Genomic DNA, 12,992 nt, shown 5'->3' with positions numbered 1-12,992 from the left:
CGGGAAGAGCTGCTCTTCCAAGGCGACCTCACTTCCCTCTTGATGCATCTGCAAGATGATACCACTAAATATCGTTGCATTGGCTTTGGTGCCTCCATGGCTTGCCACTAGGTGCTTGCATCATCGAAGGTGCGCGAGCCTGCATGAAATCAGTAGAGCCGCTGACCCCCGATGCCTGCCGTCGGAGGAGGTTAATCTGGTCATGACAGCCTTTGAGAGCTCCGAGACCGCTCTCTTCGATTCGATCGTGTGCTTCTTATGGCTGCAAGTATATACATGCTACATACCTGCACTGCTGCTGCTCGATAGCGTCGTATGGTGCGCCTAGCCCCACTCTTGGTACAAAGCTCGCCGGTTTATCCGTGCTAGGTAGTCATTCTTGGTATCCGTAAATCATCTCGTGTATCCGGTATTCGTGGCAGAAGTCCTACAAGTTGTGGGTATACAAAAAGCAAGTGATTTTGTGGAACTCAATTTCACACCCCGGCCACCGCTCAATCCGATGGACTTGCTGGCCGCGTACGCAGCGTCAAGCGACGAGGAAGAGGTCGCGCGGCCGAGCGTGAGCATCAACTCGGCGCCCGACGTCCTCCTGCCGCTGGCCACGTCCATGGCGCTGGCGCCGAACGCCAAGACGCTGGCGCTGAACCAGCCCATTGGCACGTCGATGGCGCCGGTCCTCGGGCCCAAGAACCCGTACATGCGCCACAACCCATTGCAGGTCGGCGCCGGCAAGGAAATCGTGACGGGCGTCGTCGAGGCGACGGCCATGGAGGACTTTTGCTTTGACGAAGTCTACCACGCGCAGCAGTTCCGCCAAGCGACGACCGACCCGCTCTACAAGAAGGCGCCGAAGCGCAAGGTCGACCCGAACTTTGTCAAGGACGTTGGGTCCGAGGCCGACCACGGCGTCTGGGCGCCGCAAAAGACAAGAGCACGTTCTGGGTCCCGTCCGACGTCGAGGCAGGCACGGTCTCGGACGCGCAGAAGGCGCTCATCGCCGAGAACGAAGCCAAGCGTGCGAAGCGCGTCACCGACGACGACGACGAGGTCGACTTTGACCGTATGATTGAGCGCAAGGTCGCGCATCTGCTGCCGCCGCGCCTCCAGCCTGGCCAGAAGGCCGTCGAGCCCAAGTACGCGCCCTTCCTCGATACCTATTGATGGCTCATGGTACGCGATTAGGACGGCGTATCTGGACCGCGAAGAGTACGACTACCAAGGCCGGTCGTGGCTCGAGCACCCGCGCGAACTCAAGGCCGACGACGGCCAGCACGATGTCTTTCTTCCGAAGAAGGCGATCCACCAGTGGGAAGGTCACACGAAGGGCGTCCAAGCGATCGAGCTCTTCCCCAAGTACGGTCATCTGCTGCTCAGTGGCAGTCTCGACTCGACGGTGCGCATCTGGGACGTCTACAACGAGCGTAAGTGCAAGCGCATCTACCAAGGCCACACAAACGCTGTGCGTGGCATCAACTTTGCACCCGACGGCAAGACGTTCCTCACGTGCAGTTTTGATCGGTTCATTCGGCTCTGGGACACGGAGACGGGCCAGGTCCTCCAGACGTACACGAACCGCCGCGTCCCGTACTGCATCAAGGTACAACGAGCCTGTTCTCATCAATGTCCACTCATCGATGGCATGTAGTTTCACCCGGTCGAGACCAACCAGTTTGTCATTGGCGACTCGAACCATATGATTGTGCAGTTTGATACGCGCTCGGGCGGTGCGTTCAACCTCTCGATCACCGTGTAAATAACGGTGGTGTAGAGGTCACCCAAGAGTACAACCACCACTTGCAGACAGTCAACGCCGTGACGTTCGTGGACGACAACCGGCGGTACGCAAGACAAACGACGTCGGAGAGTCTGATGAGGATGCTAGGTTTGTCTCGACGTCGGACGACAAGAAGATTCTCATTTGGGAGTGGGGCATTCCGGTCCCGATCAAGTACATCTCGGAGCCCGGCATGCATTCGATGCCGGCTACGTCGCTGCATCCAAGCGGCAACTACTTTGCGGGCCAGTGCTTGAGCAACCAGATTGACGTGTACACGGCGCGCGACAAGTTTAAGCTCCAGCGCCGCAAGGTGTTTCGCGGTCACGCGTGCGCCGGGTATGCCTGCCAAGTCGGTTTTAGCCCCAACGGCCAGTACGTGGTCAGCGGCGACGGCGAAGGCCAGCTCGTCTTTTGGGACTGGAAGACCACGCGCATGTTCAAGAAGGTCCAAGCGCACTCGAAGGGCCCGACGATGGGCGTTGCGTGGCACCCCCTCGAAGCGTCCAAGGTCGTCACGTGCGGCTGGGACGGCCTCATCAAGTACTGGGACTAGACGTACCCCGTACGTTGTGCGATGCGCATGCTACCAGTGAATATGACGACAATGAATATGATGATGATGATGCAAATGCCAGTATTCGTCTCCCCACTGGCCGTCCCCCAGACCCGACCGTCATCTACGCCGGGTTGTATCAATACATCAAGATGGTGTCGCCTCTTCTCGGACGCTACGCGCCACACGTTTTCGACAGAGGCTGGCGAGGCCACCGAGATCGATCGAGTATTTTTAAGGCGCGGTGAGTGGGGTCCACCGCGGAATAGATCTCTGCGTGCGCAGCTCACGCCCAACAGCCAAGTGCTGGTGCCAACTCCCACGCATTTAGGCATGGCGCTGCGTATGCCAAGTCTTTACGTTCATATATATATATGTGTGTCCATGTGCGCGCGGCGACACGTGCGGTAGTGGAGCTCACATTCAATATTGCTGGATAAATTACACACAAGCAGCAAGCAAGGACCTCTTAGATCTCTTCGACGCTCGGCGTCGACGACGTCGTCGTCATCGAGTCGACGGCCCCGAAAAAGTCCCAAAAGTCCTCGTCGAGAAGCTTGAGCGAGTCGCAGTCGTAGACCACACCGCCTACACATGCCATGAGCTACACAGCAGCATCGGCCTGTTTACCGTGCTGGCAGTAGACCGAGTTGTCGACGACATAGTCGACGTGGTCGTTGTGTCGCACGGCCAAGTGGCCACAGCCAGGTCCGTGGCTCGGCTCTTGCCTAAATGCATGATTGAGCCACTGCGACATCATCTCCTATCGTCGTACCCGTGGGGCAGCGGCTCGTGCGGCCCGCGGGGCACGATCGCGAGCGACTTGACGCCGTCCATGCACACGAGCTGGTTGTTGACGATAAAGTCAAAGTGGTTGCCGTGTTCAATGCTGAGGTGGCCGCAGCCGCGCGCGTGGGCGGCGTGGTCGTGCGTCGGTGCGCACGCATCCGCTTGCTTGGGCTGCAGCTGGCGCTTGGCCGCCTTGGCCGCGGTCTCGTGCACAAACTCGTGCTTGCGAAGATCGACCTTGCGCGCAAACCGGCGCGAGCAGCCCGGAAATGCGCACGCAAAGCGCTTCTCGCCACTACTCGCCGTCGTGAGCCATACTATATCGTCGCCACCGTGTATACAAGGCTTGCATACCTGTGCGTGCGTTCGTGGGAGCGAAGGTCCGAGATGCGGGCAAACTGCTTGTCGCACAAGGCGCACGGGTACGGCTTCTCGCCCGTATGCACACGCATGTGCACCTGCATGTCGGCCTTGCGCGCAAACGTCTTGGGGCACAGCGCGCACTGGAACGGCTTGAGCCCGACGTGCTTGGTCATTTGGTGGCGCTTCAAATTGCCCTTGAAGCGGAAGGCTTGGTTGCACACGTCGCAGACGTACTCCTCTTCCTTGGACGCCGTCGTCGGGCCGTCGAGAAGGCTCGCGTCACGCAGCAACGTCGACAACATGGAGCTGATGGGGAATGGCAGTCTGCGGCCGTCGGAGTCGGCCACCGAGGCGCAAGGCCATTGGCTAAAAAGCCCGCCGTCGGACAAGCTGACTTGCGAAGCGGGATGTGCCACCAAGCTGCCTTTTTTGACCCGAAATCGGTGGCCAGGTGGGGTTTCGATACAAAAGTCAAGTTATTTTAAAACAAAGATGGATTTTATTACGGTGCCGTCTCCGGCGGGGAGACCTATATAGATTAATACTATATACGTTGATAGAGGTTCATGGGACGTGGCCGACGATTGGTCGAGCTCGAGAAAGCCGCATCACCTGCGACACCAAGTTACTACTTGACGTCTCGCGGTGCCACGCACACCGCTTCAACCTATTGGGATGTAGGCGCTCTGATCGAAGCTCCTGATATATTGGCCAGGGTCAATAAACAGCTTATGGGCCCTTGGTATTGGTCGTCGTCGGTGGTAGGATGCAAGCAGGGACGCTTGGTCGACTCGCAGCTTGTGCGGAAAGGCGGGTGTCTCGAGCTGCTGTGGCCAGGTCGATGAACCGTCGCCTAATTGAGGCGCATGTCCATCCTTGCGCCGTGCGTGATGCTGTCCACGTCCAGAATGATTTGATGGAGCCAGAGCTGATGTGATGGACTGCGGGCCACGACGCTGACTTGGTACCACCTAACTACTGCGGGTAAAATGGCGTGACTGCCTCGCGCTGTGTAGCAAGCTTTTGAAGGGCGAACAAGTATTGTTCACGACAATATCGGTGACAAGATGGTCGTTGGCAAAAATTGTTTCGATTTAAATCCAAGTATCCCTTTCTCGACGTCTCTTGGTTGAGCTGAGTGCTCGTCGACATTACTAGTAAGCTACTAGTAAGCTTAGTGGGCTAGAGGACATGGCACGGTGGACGACCACGCTTCTTTTCCAGAAGCAGCGCAATCGCAGCGCGTGTCGTCGAGGCTTCATGGTCTCGAGGACGGTCTTTCTTTCGTCGAACAACAATGCAATCCTTCTCATTTTCTATTGCCACGCGACGCCATCTCGATGCATTTTCAGATTCTTTGTGTAGTTGACACATGAAGCACATTGCGGACCGCAAGTACACGACCGACTCGGATCTCGAGCGTGCGAATCTGACTGGCGGCTCGGTCGAGCAGGCCAAACCGATCTACATTGAAGACAAGTGGAGTCTCTCGGGCCTCTGGAACGACCGCGTCGCCCGGAAACGCGCCGTCTTGCTCGTCACGGGCCTCGTGCTGCTTTTGGTCGGCATGGCTCTCGGGTACTCGTCTCTCTCTCTTGATACTTTGATCGTTGATTGAAACTTAGATACCGCGCGGCGTCCGTGCCAGGGACGCTGCGCACGCAGCAGCTACCCAACAGCCTCAGCTTTGGCGCGTTCGACAACGGCAACGGCCACCTCCCATAGAGCGCGTCCATGGCGGCTTGCCGCGGTTATATAAATCAAAACCCTTTCGGAGAAAGCACAAGATATGTCGTAAAATCAATGGTGGCTTCGAGAAGCGTGCCGTGGCAGGTGGATTGAAGCATCTACCCAACAATCCGGAGGCCGAGGGCAAAGGGAACAGGACGAGTTGGTCACGCAGCGTGACATGAAGCGATTGAAGAGTCCTATCTTGATACTTTGATAAAATTTCGGCGCAGCCCTAAAACGAAATACAAAGAATCTCTGAATTCAGTTTGATCGGTCACAAATGCTGCAAGCTTGTGGGCTTGCCATACGTGTATCGCATTCTTTAGTCGGCTGTACGATATCCCCGGGATGTAGCAGCGCTCGCCTTGGGTTGAAAAATTAATACGTCGGGATCCATCAAGGGAATCAATTGTATTTTCCCTTGGGAGCCATCGACGAAATCTCTGTGGTTGACAACAACACGGTCTCGCTGGCGACAGCTCTGCGCTGTTTACCACACATAGGACACACGCATCATCGAACACATGAACACGTCATAGGAACATCAAGGTCGTTCGGGTATTAAATCCATCCGCGGTAGAAGCGAAGGTATGATACCATACTGATGCAAATGCACACAAAGACAAACCACCAGACGTAGTATCCGTTCTGCGTGTGCAGCTCGGGCATGTTGTCAAAGTTCATGCCGTAGAGACCCGTCATGAACGTGCCGGGAAGGAAGAGCGCGGCGACGAGCGAGATGGTGTACGACACATCCGCCTGTGCTTTCGCACGCGTGTACTGGTCGTCGTTGAGGATTGTGTTGAGCGCGACTTGGTACTCCTTGACGTCGCTCGCCATTTGTTTGAGGTGGTCTTTTACATCGCGCACGTAGTTGCGGACTTCGCCCTAGACAATTGGTGCACGTTTAGAAAAAAACAACATATTTTTCATGGTGGAAACCATGAAAAATACCGTTTGAAATTCAGGTTGGTCGCTCATCGGGCCGTCGACAAGGTCCAAGAACGGCCGAATGAGCTTGTCCAACGCGAGAAGCTGTTTTTGGCGTGCGACACGAGCTTCGTGTCAAACTTGGTGCCTTCGAGCCCTTGGAGGGCCTCCAACACTGCGATCTTGACCTCAAACACTTGGATGAGCGGCCGCATCTCGTCGACAATCGCGTTCAAAATCGCAATCACAAGGAAATGCGCATTGTGGTTGCGGAGCTTGGAGTACGACTTCCCCATGTTGTCGTCGTAGATCGCACCCCAGAGCTGGAACGCAGCGTCGTCCCCCACGTCCGCGTCTTCCTGGACGCTCAGCACGTTGTCGTCGCGCGTCATAAAGATGCAGAGCTGCTGCGGCTTGCGCATGAGACAACGGAGGTTCTTGAGCATGCCGTGGAGCGTCTCGGGCGTCTGTGACGCGTAGTCGTCATCGTCCGCGTACTCTTCGTTGCCGTCGGCGAGCGCTTGGTCGCGCTCAAAGAGCAAGTTGCGGTGCTTCTGAATGTACGTTTGGATGAGACACGACTTGGCGTCGTCGACGGGGCGCGTCACCGGCACCACCTACGCAGCGAATACCGTGTGGCATAATGCTTGCGAGATGGCGAGCATCTAGTACCACAAACGTGTGGTCTTCGTAGTGCTCGTACTTGCAGCGAATGCTGTCGCTCTTCTTGAGGCAGTCTTCGACCGCGAGCGGGTGGAGCTGGTACTTGATCGCGAGCCGGCGCATGTGCAAATCGTTGAGGTCGCTGATGCCGGCCATGTGCACCCAGCGCACTTTGGCCCACGCGGGTTTGGTCGAGAACATGAAGCTCTCGAGCTTCCGGACAGGATCCACCGTGTGGATGGTCAGAGCCGAGTAGTCGACGACGCGAAAGACGCTTTGGAGTGCGCGCGCCTGGAGCACGTACTCGGGCTTGAAGAGGTGCGCGAGCTTGACCATCTGCACGACGCGCACAAACTCGGGAAACGAAATGTGCAGATCCGCGTTCGAGTCGACCTTGCGCACAAACGCGTCAAAGTCGGCGCCATCGGGACACACGATGCCGAGCGCGAGCAGCCCGTGGTGGAACGCGTCGTATGTCACGAGGTCATTGTCTATGACAACTTGTCGGCTTCGAAATAGAGCAACGGGTACGTACTGTCGTGCGTAAAGTAGGCAAAGAGACGGCGCATGCGACCGGTCGTCACGTCATAGTACGGATCCAAGAGCACGTTGAGGCCTTCGTTGTCCTCCGCGCCCGCGCTGTCGCTGAAATTGGACATCTTGCGCATCGAGCTGCGACGGCTGGCCGCGACCGACACCGTGTTGGCGTGGTCCCAGTCCATGACGCGCACGTCCGCGATGCGCAGCTTGGTCGGCGACGCATCTTCGATCCACTTTTCCTCAGCTGGGTGGTCAACGCGCACGGCGAGCGAGTACAGCGGCTTCGAGGGCTCGAACGTATCGTAGTTTAGCAGCGGCAGCGTCTCGTGCGCCGCGTCCTCGTTCGCCGGCGTGCGCCCCTTGTGGGCTCGAGGCGGCGACTGACTCATATGAGAGGTTTCGCCCAATGGCCTTGCAGATATATCACTCGAGCCGAATGGGCCAATCAAACGCCGAGATGGTGGGGTGGCGAACGAAGGATCGCATTTTGGCCAATCACATGCCGACTACGCGATACGGCAATCTGCAATCAATTGAGGATTCAATGCTTCAGATGCTTTGTACGGCAGGCAGCCATCTTCTTCAGTGGCCGGTGCGAGAGCCCATAGAGCTGCTGGATGGCAGCGAGAAGCGTTTGATTGACCTGCTGCTGTCGACGACATGACCTGCCCTTTCTGGTCGGTCACTGCCGAGTATGAGTATCGTGCACACTGTCTAGATGCACTTCGTCGCCGCGCAAACGAATCATGCAAGGCCCATGCACGCAGCAAGGTTAACCTCTGATTTTCATGCATCTTTCCATGCATCTTTTCATGTAGTCGTAGGTCGACCGGCACAATGGCAGGGCGGCCCCACGCTACACCTAGCGACACCAATGCAGCAGCAGCTGTACCAGCGACCGATACAGTCCACATCGTATGCGTCATTATGCTGTCATGGCCAGTACAATGGGTCCAAACGATTTATTGAAACAATTTACGACGACGCACTGCTAGAGGTCGCGTGCAGCTGCTGACACAAGGGCACGTTGCAGGTAAGACCTGTATCGCTTTTCATGCAGTGGGTCGCATGGAACACAAAGAGCTCGATCAAGCCGTCGACGATGGACATGGCGAGAGCTTCAGCGTTGAAGGAGAGCCAACTCATGCACTGGAGGAGTCGCTTCATCGCCAAACACATGTCGCAGTACGTAGCGCGCACGCACGGCACGTCGTCGCACGCGCAGGCGTGTACGAGCAGCTCGTTCATCTCGCACATGCCTCGGTGCAGCTACAAAGAGGCCTTTTGTGTAGGTATTGGCCATCGAAAATGACGCACCTCCTCGGGCGTCGGCGCCACAGCATCTTCTTCATCATCGTCGTCATCATCATCGTCATTATCGTCATCATCGTCTTCTTCAAGCGCGCCTTCGTCGTGCGCATGGAGCTGGCCAGCGTCAACCGTCAGCGCACACGCAGGGCAGAACCAGTCGTCGTCTGGTACTGTCGCGAGTCCGATGCAAAACGTGTGGTACACTACGTTGCAACCTGAGGTCCATGATGGCGCTCGAGGAACCAATTGACGCACCTCGGTCGCACCCGTCGCAGAGCAAGCTCGCATCGGCATCGTCGCTGCGGTCGCAGATCTCACAGCACGCGCTCTATCCGGCAATGTACGCATTTGCCAGGGATCATGCATAGGTCGTGAGTCAAGTCTACTACCTCGTCGCTGGAAGCGCCATCGTCGTCGCCATCATCGTTGTCGTCGTCATCGTCGTCGTCACTCGTGTCGGTGGCAGCGTAGAACTACATGGGACAGCGCCTCGTACGGCTCGTCTCGCATAGAGGCGTGTGCCAAGCGTACCTGCCGGATGACAACTGCAATGCGTCTCGTCATCTGCCCCCGGGTTCGCGACCGCGGCAAAGCCAGCTCCGCACAGAGTCGCCGAAGTGACGCGACCGTGAGACCGTAGAACGAGTCGCGCATTAAGGCGTGGAGCTCCTGCCATCGCTCCGGCGGGATCGCTGCCCGGCGCCAGGCGCGAACCTCGTCGTTCATTTGCGTGGCCGATCGCAAAATGATGGCTTGGCATTTTGGTCAACTGGATTGGGTCTATGTAGCCAATCAAATCGCATTCGTCATAAAACATCAGCCAATCACGGCGCGCCGTTACCGATCCAAGGCAACGCGCCAACGGTCTATGACACAGCAATCCTTGTTGGGAGTCGAATCGGTATGCTACTAGAGTACTCGTGGCAAGCAATATGCAAGAGAAACCATTCTAGCAGCTGTGCTCGGGTCCCCAAAGATACGACCAAGCTCTCAAACCATGGCAAGTCCGTCGTCATCGCAGCGGACCAGAGCCTTGCTCAACTGTTATCGCTATATCGCCACACTGAAGCCAGTTGACATCTTGCAGAACGAGACCGATGTGTGGCTACAGCGGCTCGCTTGCAGCGAGGAGCCAAATATGTACGCATGCACTTGCCAGATCCATCAACCTCTGCTGCAAGATTGCCGTTTTGCTCGTGTTACATTGGACCGTGAGACTACACGGACGACAAGGATCACATTTGAAATCAAAATCGTCTCTTGCATTGTCTTGGCAACCAAAACCAGGCGCTCGGTACCTAGTTGCAGGACGAGTGGCGACGACGCAGCGGCTTCGTGGTGGGCTCGACATTGGTTGTGAGTACGGTTGTTGTGAGCAGCTTCATCTGGGCGTGCATCTGGTGAAGCCCATCGATCGTGGTTTGCAAAAGCTTGGCAAGTTGCTGGGATGAACCCGACGACGGCGCTTTTGCCTCGATCAACAAACGACGTGTCACCTGGAGCTGCTTGCCGCGATTGCGGGGGCTCATGCGCATGGCCTTGGTCGGGCGTACAATGCGACATATTGGCGTCGACGGCGCAGGCCGCTTGACTGCAGTCCGCGCCACTGGCGCGACAGGCGCCGGTACCGCCGCGACCAGCAACACATACTCGACCACCTTGGCCAGAAAGGCGCGGCGAAGCGTGCGATCCATATCGAGGACTTTGAGCACGCGCTTCCACTGCGTCAAGTCCACAAGCTTGATGGTGGGTGGGAGATCGGACCGCGCTACAGTCGCAGCGCGACGACACAAGTAGTGAAACCGCAGCGGGTTGCGAGCGCGATCGACGTGCATGTCGTGGGCAGAGATCACAATCGCCGACCGGCCAGGCTTGCTGTACGCGCGGACCATGTCCATGCGACTGAGGCCAGTCTTGAGCGACTCGGGCGACCGCGCGATGCAGAGAAAGGCCGTGGCGTCGCGCCGGACCGTCGTTGTTTGTGGAGGAAACGGTACGTCGTCGTTGCCGCCGCTCCACATCATCTCGCGCATCTCGGCCACGTCAGCCACTGCAAAGTAGAGGCCCTCTAGGACGTGGCCAGTAGACGCGGCCGTGAGATCCGTTGTCGCCACCGTGTCGCCGCCCACAGACGCGACGAGAACGTCATGAAGCTTCTCGAGATGCAAGTCTTCAAGGACAGCGCCCGTCGAGTGCGCCTTGGCAATGAAGAGGTCGACCCACTTGGGGTGAGCGAGGACTTCATGGAGCAGAAGCATGGCGAAGACGAGGTCGCGGGCGGGCGGCGAGGACGGGCTCGGCCGGTATGGGCTCGGTTGCGCGACTCGTAGACTGAGCAAGTGAAGATACGCGTTACCCAGTGTTTGTATACCATACAAATACTAAGCTCATTAAATTGAATTTGTATGCAATACTTGGCCTCTTTTTTAAATAGTGTCGGTAGCATACAAACACAAAGCTAGCTTAAATCCTGGAATTGGACGACTTCGGCTTTTCAGACCAATCCAAGAGACCGGTTGCCTGAATTTGCACCAATCAGAGCGCGGCAAATAATCCTAAGATCTCCAGGATCGCGTTGACATGTGAAGTGTGATGTCCATCATTACGCTAGCGCGATAGCCCGGTCCAACTTACAGTCGATGTTTAAGAGCATGATGCTACAAACTGATGAGCTGCAGCCGATCCACCGATCCTCCGCCAGGCATGTGGACGAGAAGGGTAGCTCTGTCTTTTCACGCCCGCGTCGGTGGTCTACAGTAGAAACACAACCAACTGCATTAATGCGAAACGCCACGCGTCGCGTCGCTGAACTGTGTCGGCTCGCAACGCTAGCACGCATGCCCTCTCTACTCCTTCACGTTTGCAGGTGCCGCTTGCTTCGGCTCATTTGACGCACAATAGGGTTGATACGTTAATCGTTTTACCTCATCTTTAACCCCGGCAAAATGGATATTACGTGTCGTCCAGGTTGTGGCACCAAGAATCATGGAAACCACCAGCGCCGTGATCGGCGTCCCTGTTCGGATCGTACCCGAGTCCGCACCGGGCTCTTGCGTGGTGCTGCTGGCGGCCGATGCCACAAGCTCTTGCATCCTTGCAGATGCTACGCCCGGGCGCTGCCTTGCCCAAGAGTGGGTCTTCGACGGCCACAGTATCACGCCGCTGGCCGAACCGACGCTGCACCTCGGCGCTGACGTGCATGGCCGCAGCTGCATGTATCCGCCATCGGCAACTCTCTTCAAGTGGGTCTATTGCAGTGGGTACCTACTTCCTCGTCATGATTTGGGCTCCTGCCTCACGCAGCTCAGCGATGGAACCATGGGCCTTCGACCGCTCGTCATTGGAGACGTCACGCAGCAGTGGCGGCTCGAGCCCATTGAAATCATCGATGCGCCTCTTCCGCGGATCACGCGGATGGCAGACGAAGCGGCGAATGATGCGCTTCCTACCGTCGACTTAGCTTCGCTCTCGGTGCATGACATTGCCCATCTGCTCACATCCGGCGGCTTTCCATCGAGCCTCGTGGCCCAATGTCGGACGCTTGAGATCAACGGCGACGCTTTGCAGCACTGTACTTCGGTCGACGATCTCATGCAATTGGGTCAATATGATGTCGCCATGGCCGAGTTTCTGTGGAAAAAAGTCCGCTTCTTTCATCGCCACGGTGTGCCGCAGCGGCTCGTCGTACCCATGGTCTTTATCATCCAGTCGGTTAAGGACCCTCGCATGTGCTTGCATTTGATCAGCGGCGACGCCAAGGGTGCGCCCAACGGCGACCGCTGTCACCTCTGGACGACCGTCACAACGCGTCGCCATCCCGCGCAGGAATGGCTGCTGGAAGGTCCTTTGATCAAGTCAATCAAAGACACGACCAAGTGCATCCATGTAGCGAGCGGCGCGTCCCCAGGCACATTTAACGGTGACGTGTGCCACCTCTGGCGCACCGTGCCGGGTGCCCACGCCGCTCAAGAGTGGTCGTTCGATGGCAAGCGCATCGTGTCGGCAAAAGATTCGACCAAGTGCATTCACGTGGCCAGCGGCATGGCGCACCCGTCGTTCAACGGCGATGTGTGCCATCTCTGGGACGTCCAACCCGGCGACTACCCTGCACAGGAGTGGACGCTCGTCCCCGTCGCCGAGGCGTAAAACTCGAAACATGAAATTGTGGAGTCACAAGCAGTCGTCGGTCCAAGCGTGTCTTCCACGTACAAGCCAATGAACCATGCTGATGCATGCACAGGAACATTGTAGCAAGTATCTCTCTACCTGCTAACGACCGTCCTAGCGTTGGCTCACCTCCATCGCGGTTTGCCTACCGATATGTGCTGTCGC

General features: G+C 57.1%; 7 protein-coding genes across 7 annotated transcripts; 4 read left to right on the top strand and 3 right to left on the bottom strand.

The window, feature by feature from the left end:
• Window positions 1-502: 502 nt before the first annotated feature.
• On the top strand, window positions 503-2,333 carry SPRG_08731 (hypothetical protein; the record flags this gene model as incomplete). The annotated part of the gene is made up of 6 exons (XM_012348334.1): window positions 503-938; window positions 968-1,136; window positions 1,186-1,600; window positions 1,649-1,727; window positions 1,772-1,841; window positions 1,886-2,333. The coding sequence occupies 6 exons, from the start codon at window positions 503-505 to the stop codon at window positions 2,331-2,333; spliced, it is 1,617 nt and encodes a 538-aa protein (XP_012203724.1).
• Window positions 2,334-2,802: 469 nt separating this feature from the next.
• SPRG_20639 (hypothetical protein) lies at window positions 2,803-3,787 on the bottom strand (the record flags this gene model as incomplete). The annotated part of the gene is made up of 4 exons (XM_012348358.1): window positions 2,803-2,921; window positions 2,964-3,061; window positions 3,109-3,417; window positions 3,477-3,787. 4 exons carry the CDS (start codon window positions 3,785-3,787, stop codon window positions 2,803-2,805), a joined length of 837 nt encoding a protein of 278 aa, XP_012203748.1.
• Window positions 3,788-4,857: 1,070 nt separating this feature from the next.
• On the top strand, window positions 4,858-5,210 carry SPRG_20637 (hypothetical protein; the record flags this gene model as incomplete). The annotated part of the gene is made up of 2 exons (XM_012348357.1): window positions 4,858-5,063; window positions 5,111-5,210. 2 exons carry the CDS (start codon window positions 4,858-4,860, stop codon window positions 5,208-5,210), a joined length of 306 nt encoding a protein of 101 aa, XP_012203747.1.
• Window positions 5,211-5,777: 567 nt separating this feature from the next.
• Window positions 5,778-7,738, bottom strand: SPRG_20636 (hypothetical protein; the record flags this gene model as incomplete). Its single annotated transcript, XM_012348356.1, has 5 exons — window positions 5,778-6,104; window positions 6,171-6,233; window positions 6,272-6,763; window positions 6,819-7,300; window positions 7,345-7,738. The coding sequence occupies 5 exons, from the start codon at window positions 7,736-7,738 to the stop codon at window positions 5,778-5,780; spliced, it is 1,758 nt and encodes a 585-aa protein (XP_012203746.1).
• A 2,220-nt stretch (window positions 7,739-9,958) lies between these two features.
• On the bottom strand, window positions 9,959-10,918 carry SPRG_22225 (hypothetical protein; the record flags this gene model as incomplete). The annotated part of the gene is made up of 2 exons (XM_012348402.1): window positions 9,959-10,102; window positions 10,157-10,918. 2 exons carry the CDS (start codon window positions 10,916-10,918, stop codon window positions 9,959-9,961), a joined length of 906 nt encoding a protein of 301 aa, XP_012203792.1.
• A 1,060-nt stretch (window positions 10,919-11,978) lies between these two features.
• Window positions 11,979-12,383, top strand: SPRG_20635 (hypothetical protein; the record flags this gene model as incomplete). The annotated part of the gene is made up of 1 exon (XM_012348355.1): window positions 11,979-12,383. A coding segment is annotated over one exon (405 nt), but the record flags the coding sequence as incomplete, so codon positions are not given.
• Window positions 12,384-12,401: 18 nt separating this feature from the next.
• SPRG_20634 (hypothetical protein) lies at window positions 12,402-12,806 on the top strand (the record flags this gene model as incomplete). Its single annotated transcript, XM_012348354.1, has 1 exon — window positions 12,402-12,806. A coding segment is annotated over one exon (405 nt), but the record flags the coding sequence as incomplete, so codon positions are not given.
• Window positions 12,807-12,992: the final 186 nt, after the last annotated feature.

The sequence above is a fragment of the Saprolegnia parasitica genome (genome assembly GCF_000151545.1).
Source record: "Saprolegnia parasitica CBS 223.65 unplaced genomic scaffold supercont2.43, whole genome shotgun sequence".
NCBI classification, from domain to species: domain Eukaryota; phylum Oomycota; class Saprolegniomycetes; order Saprolegniales; family Saprolegniaceae; genus Saprolegnia; species Saprolegnia parasitica.
This window is presented reverse-complemented; position numbering and strand designations above follow the sequence as displayed.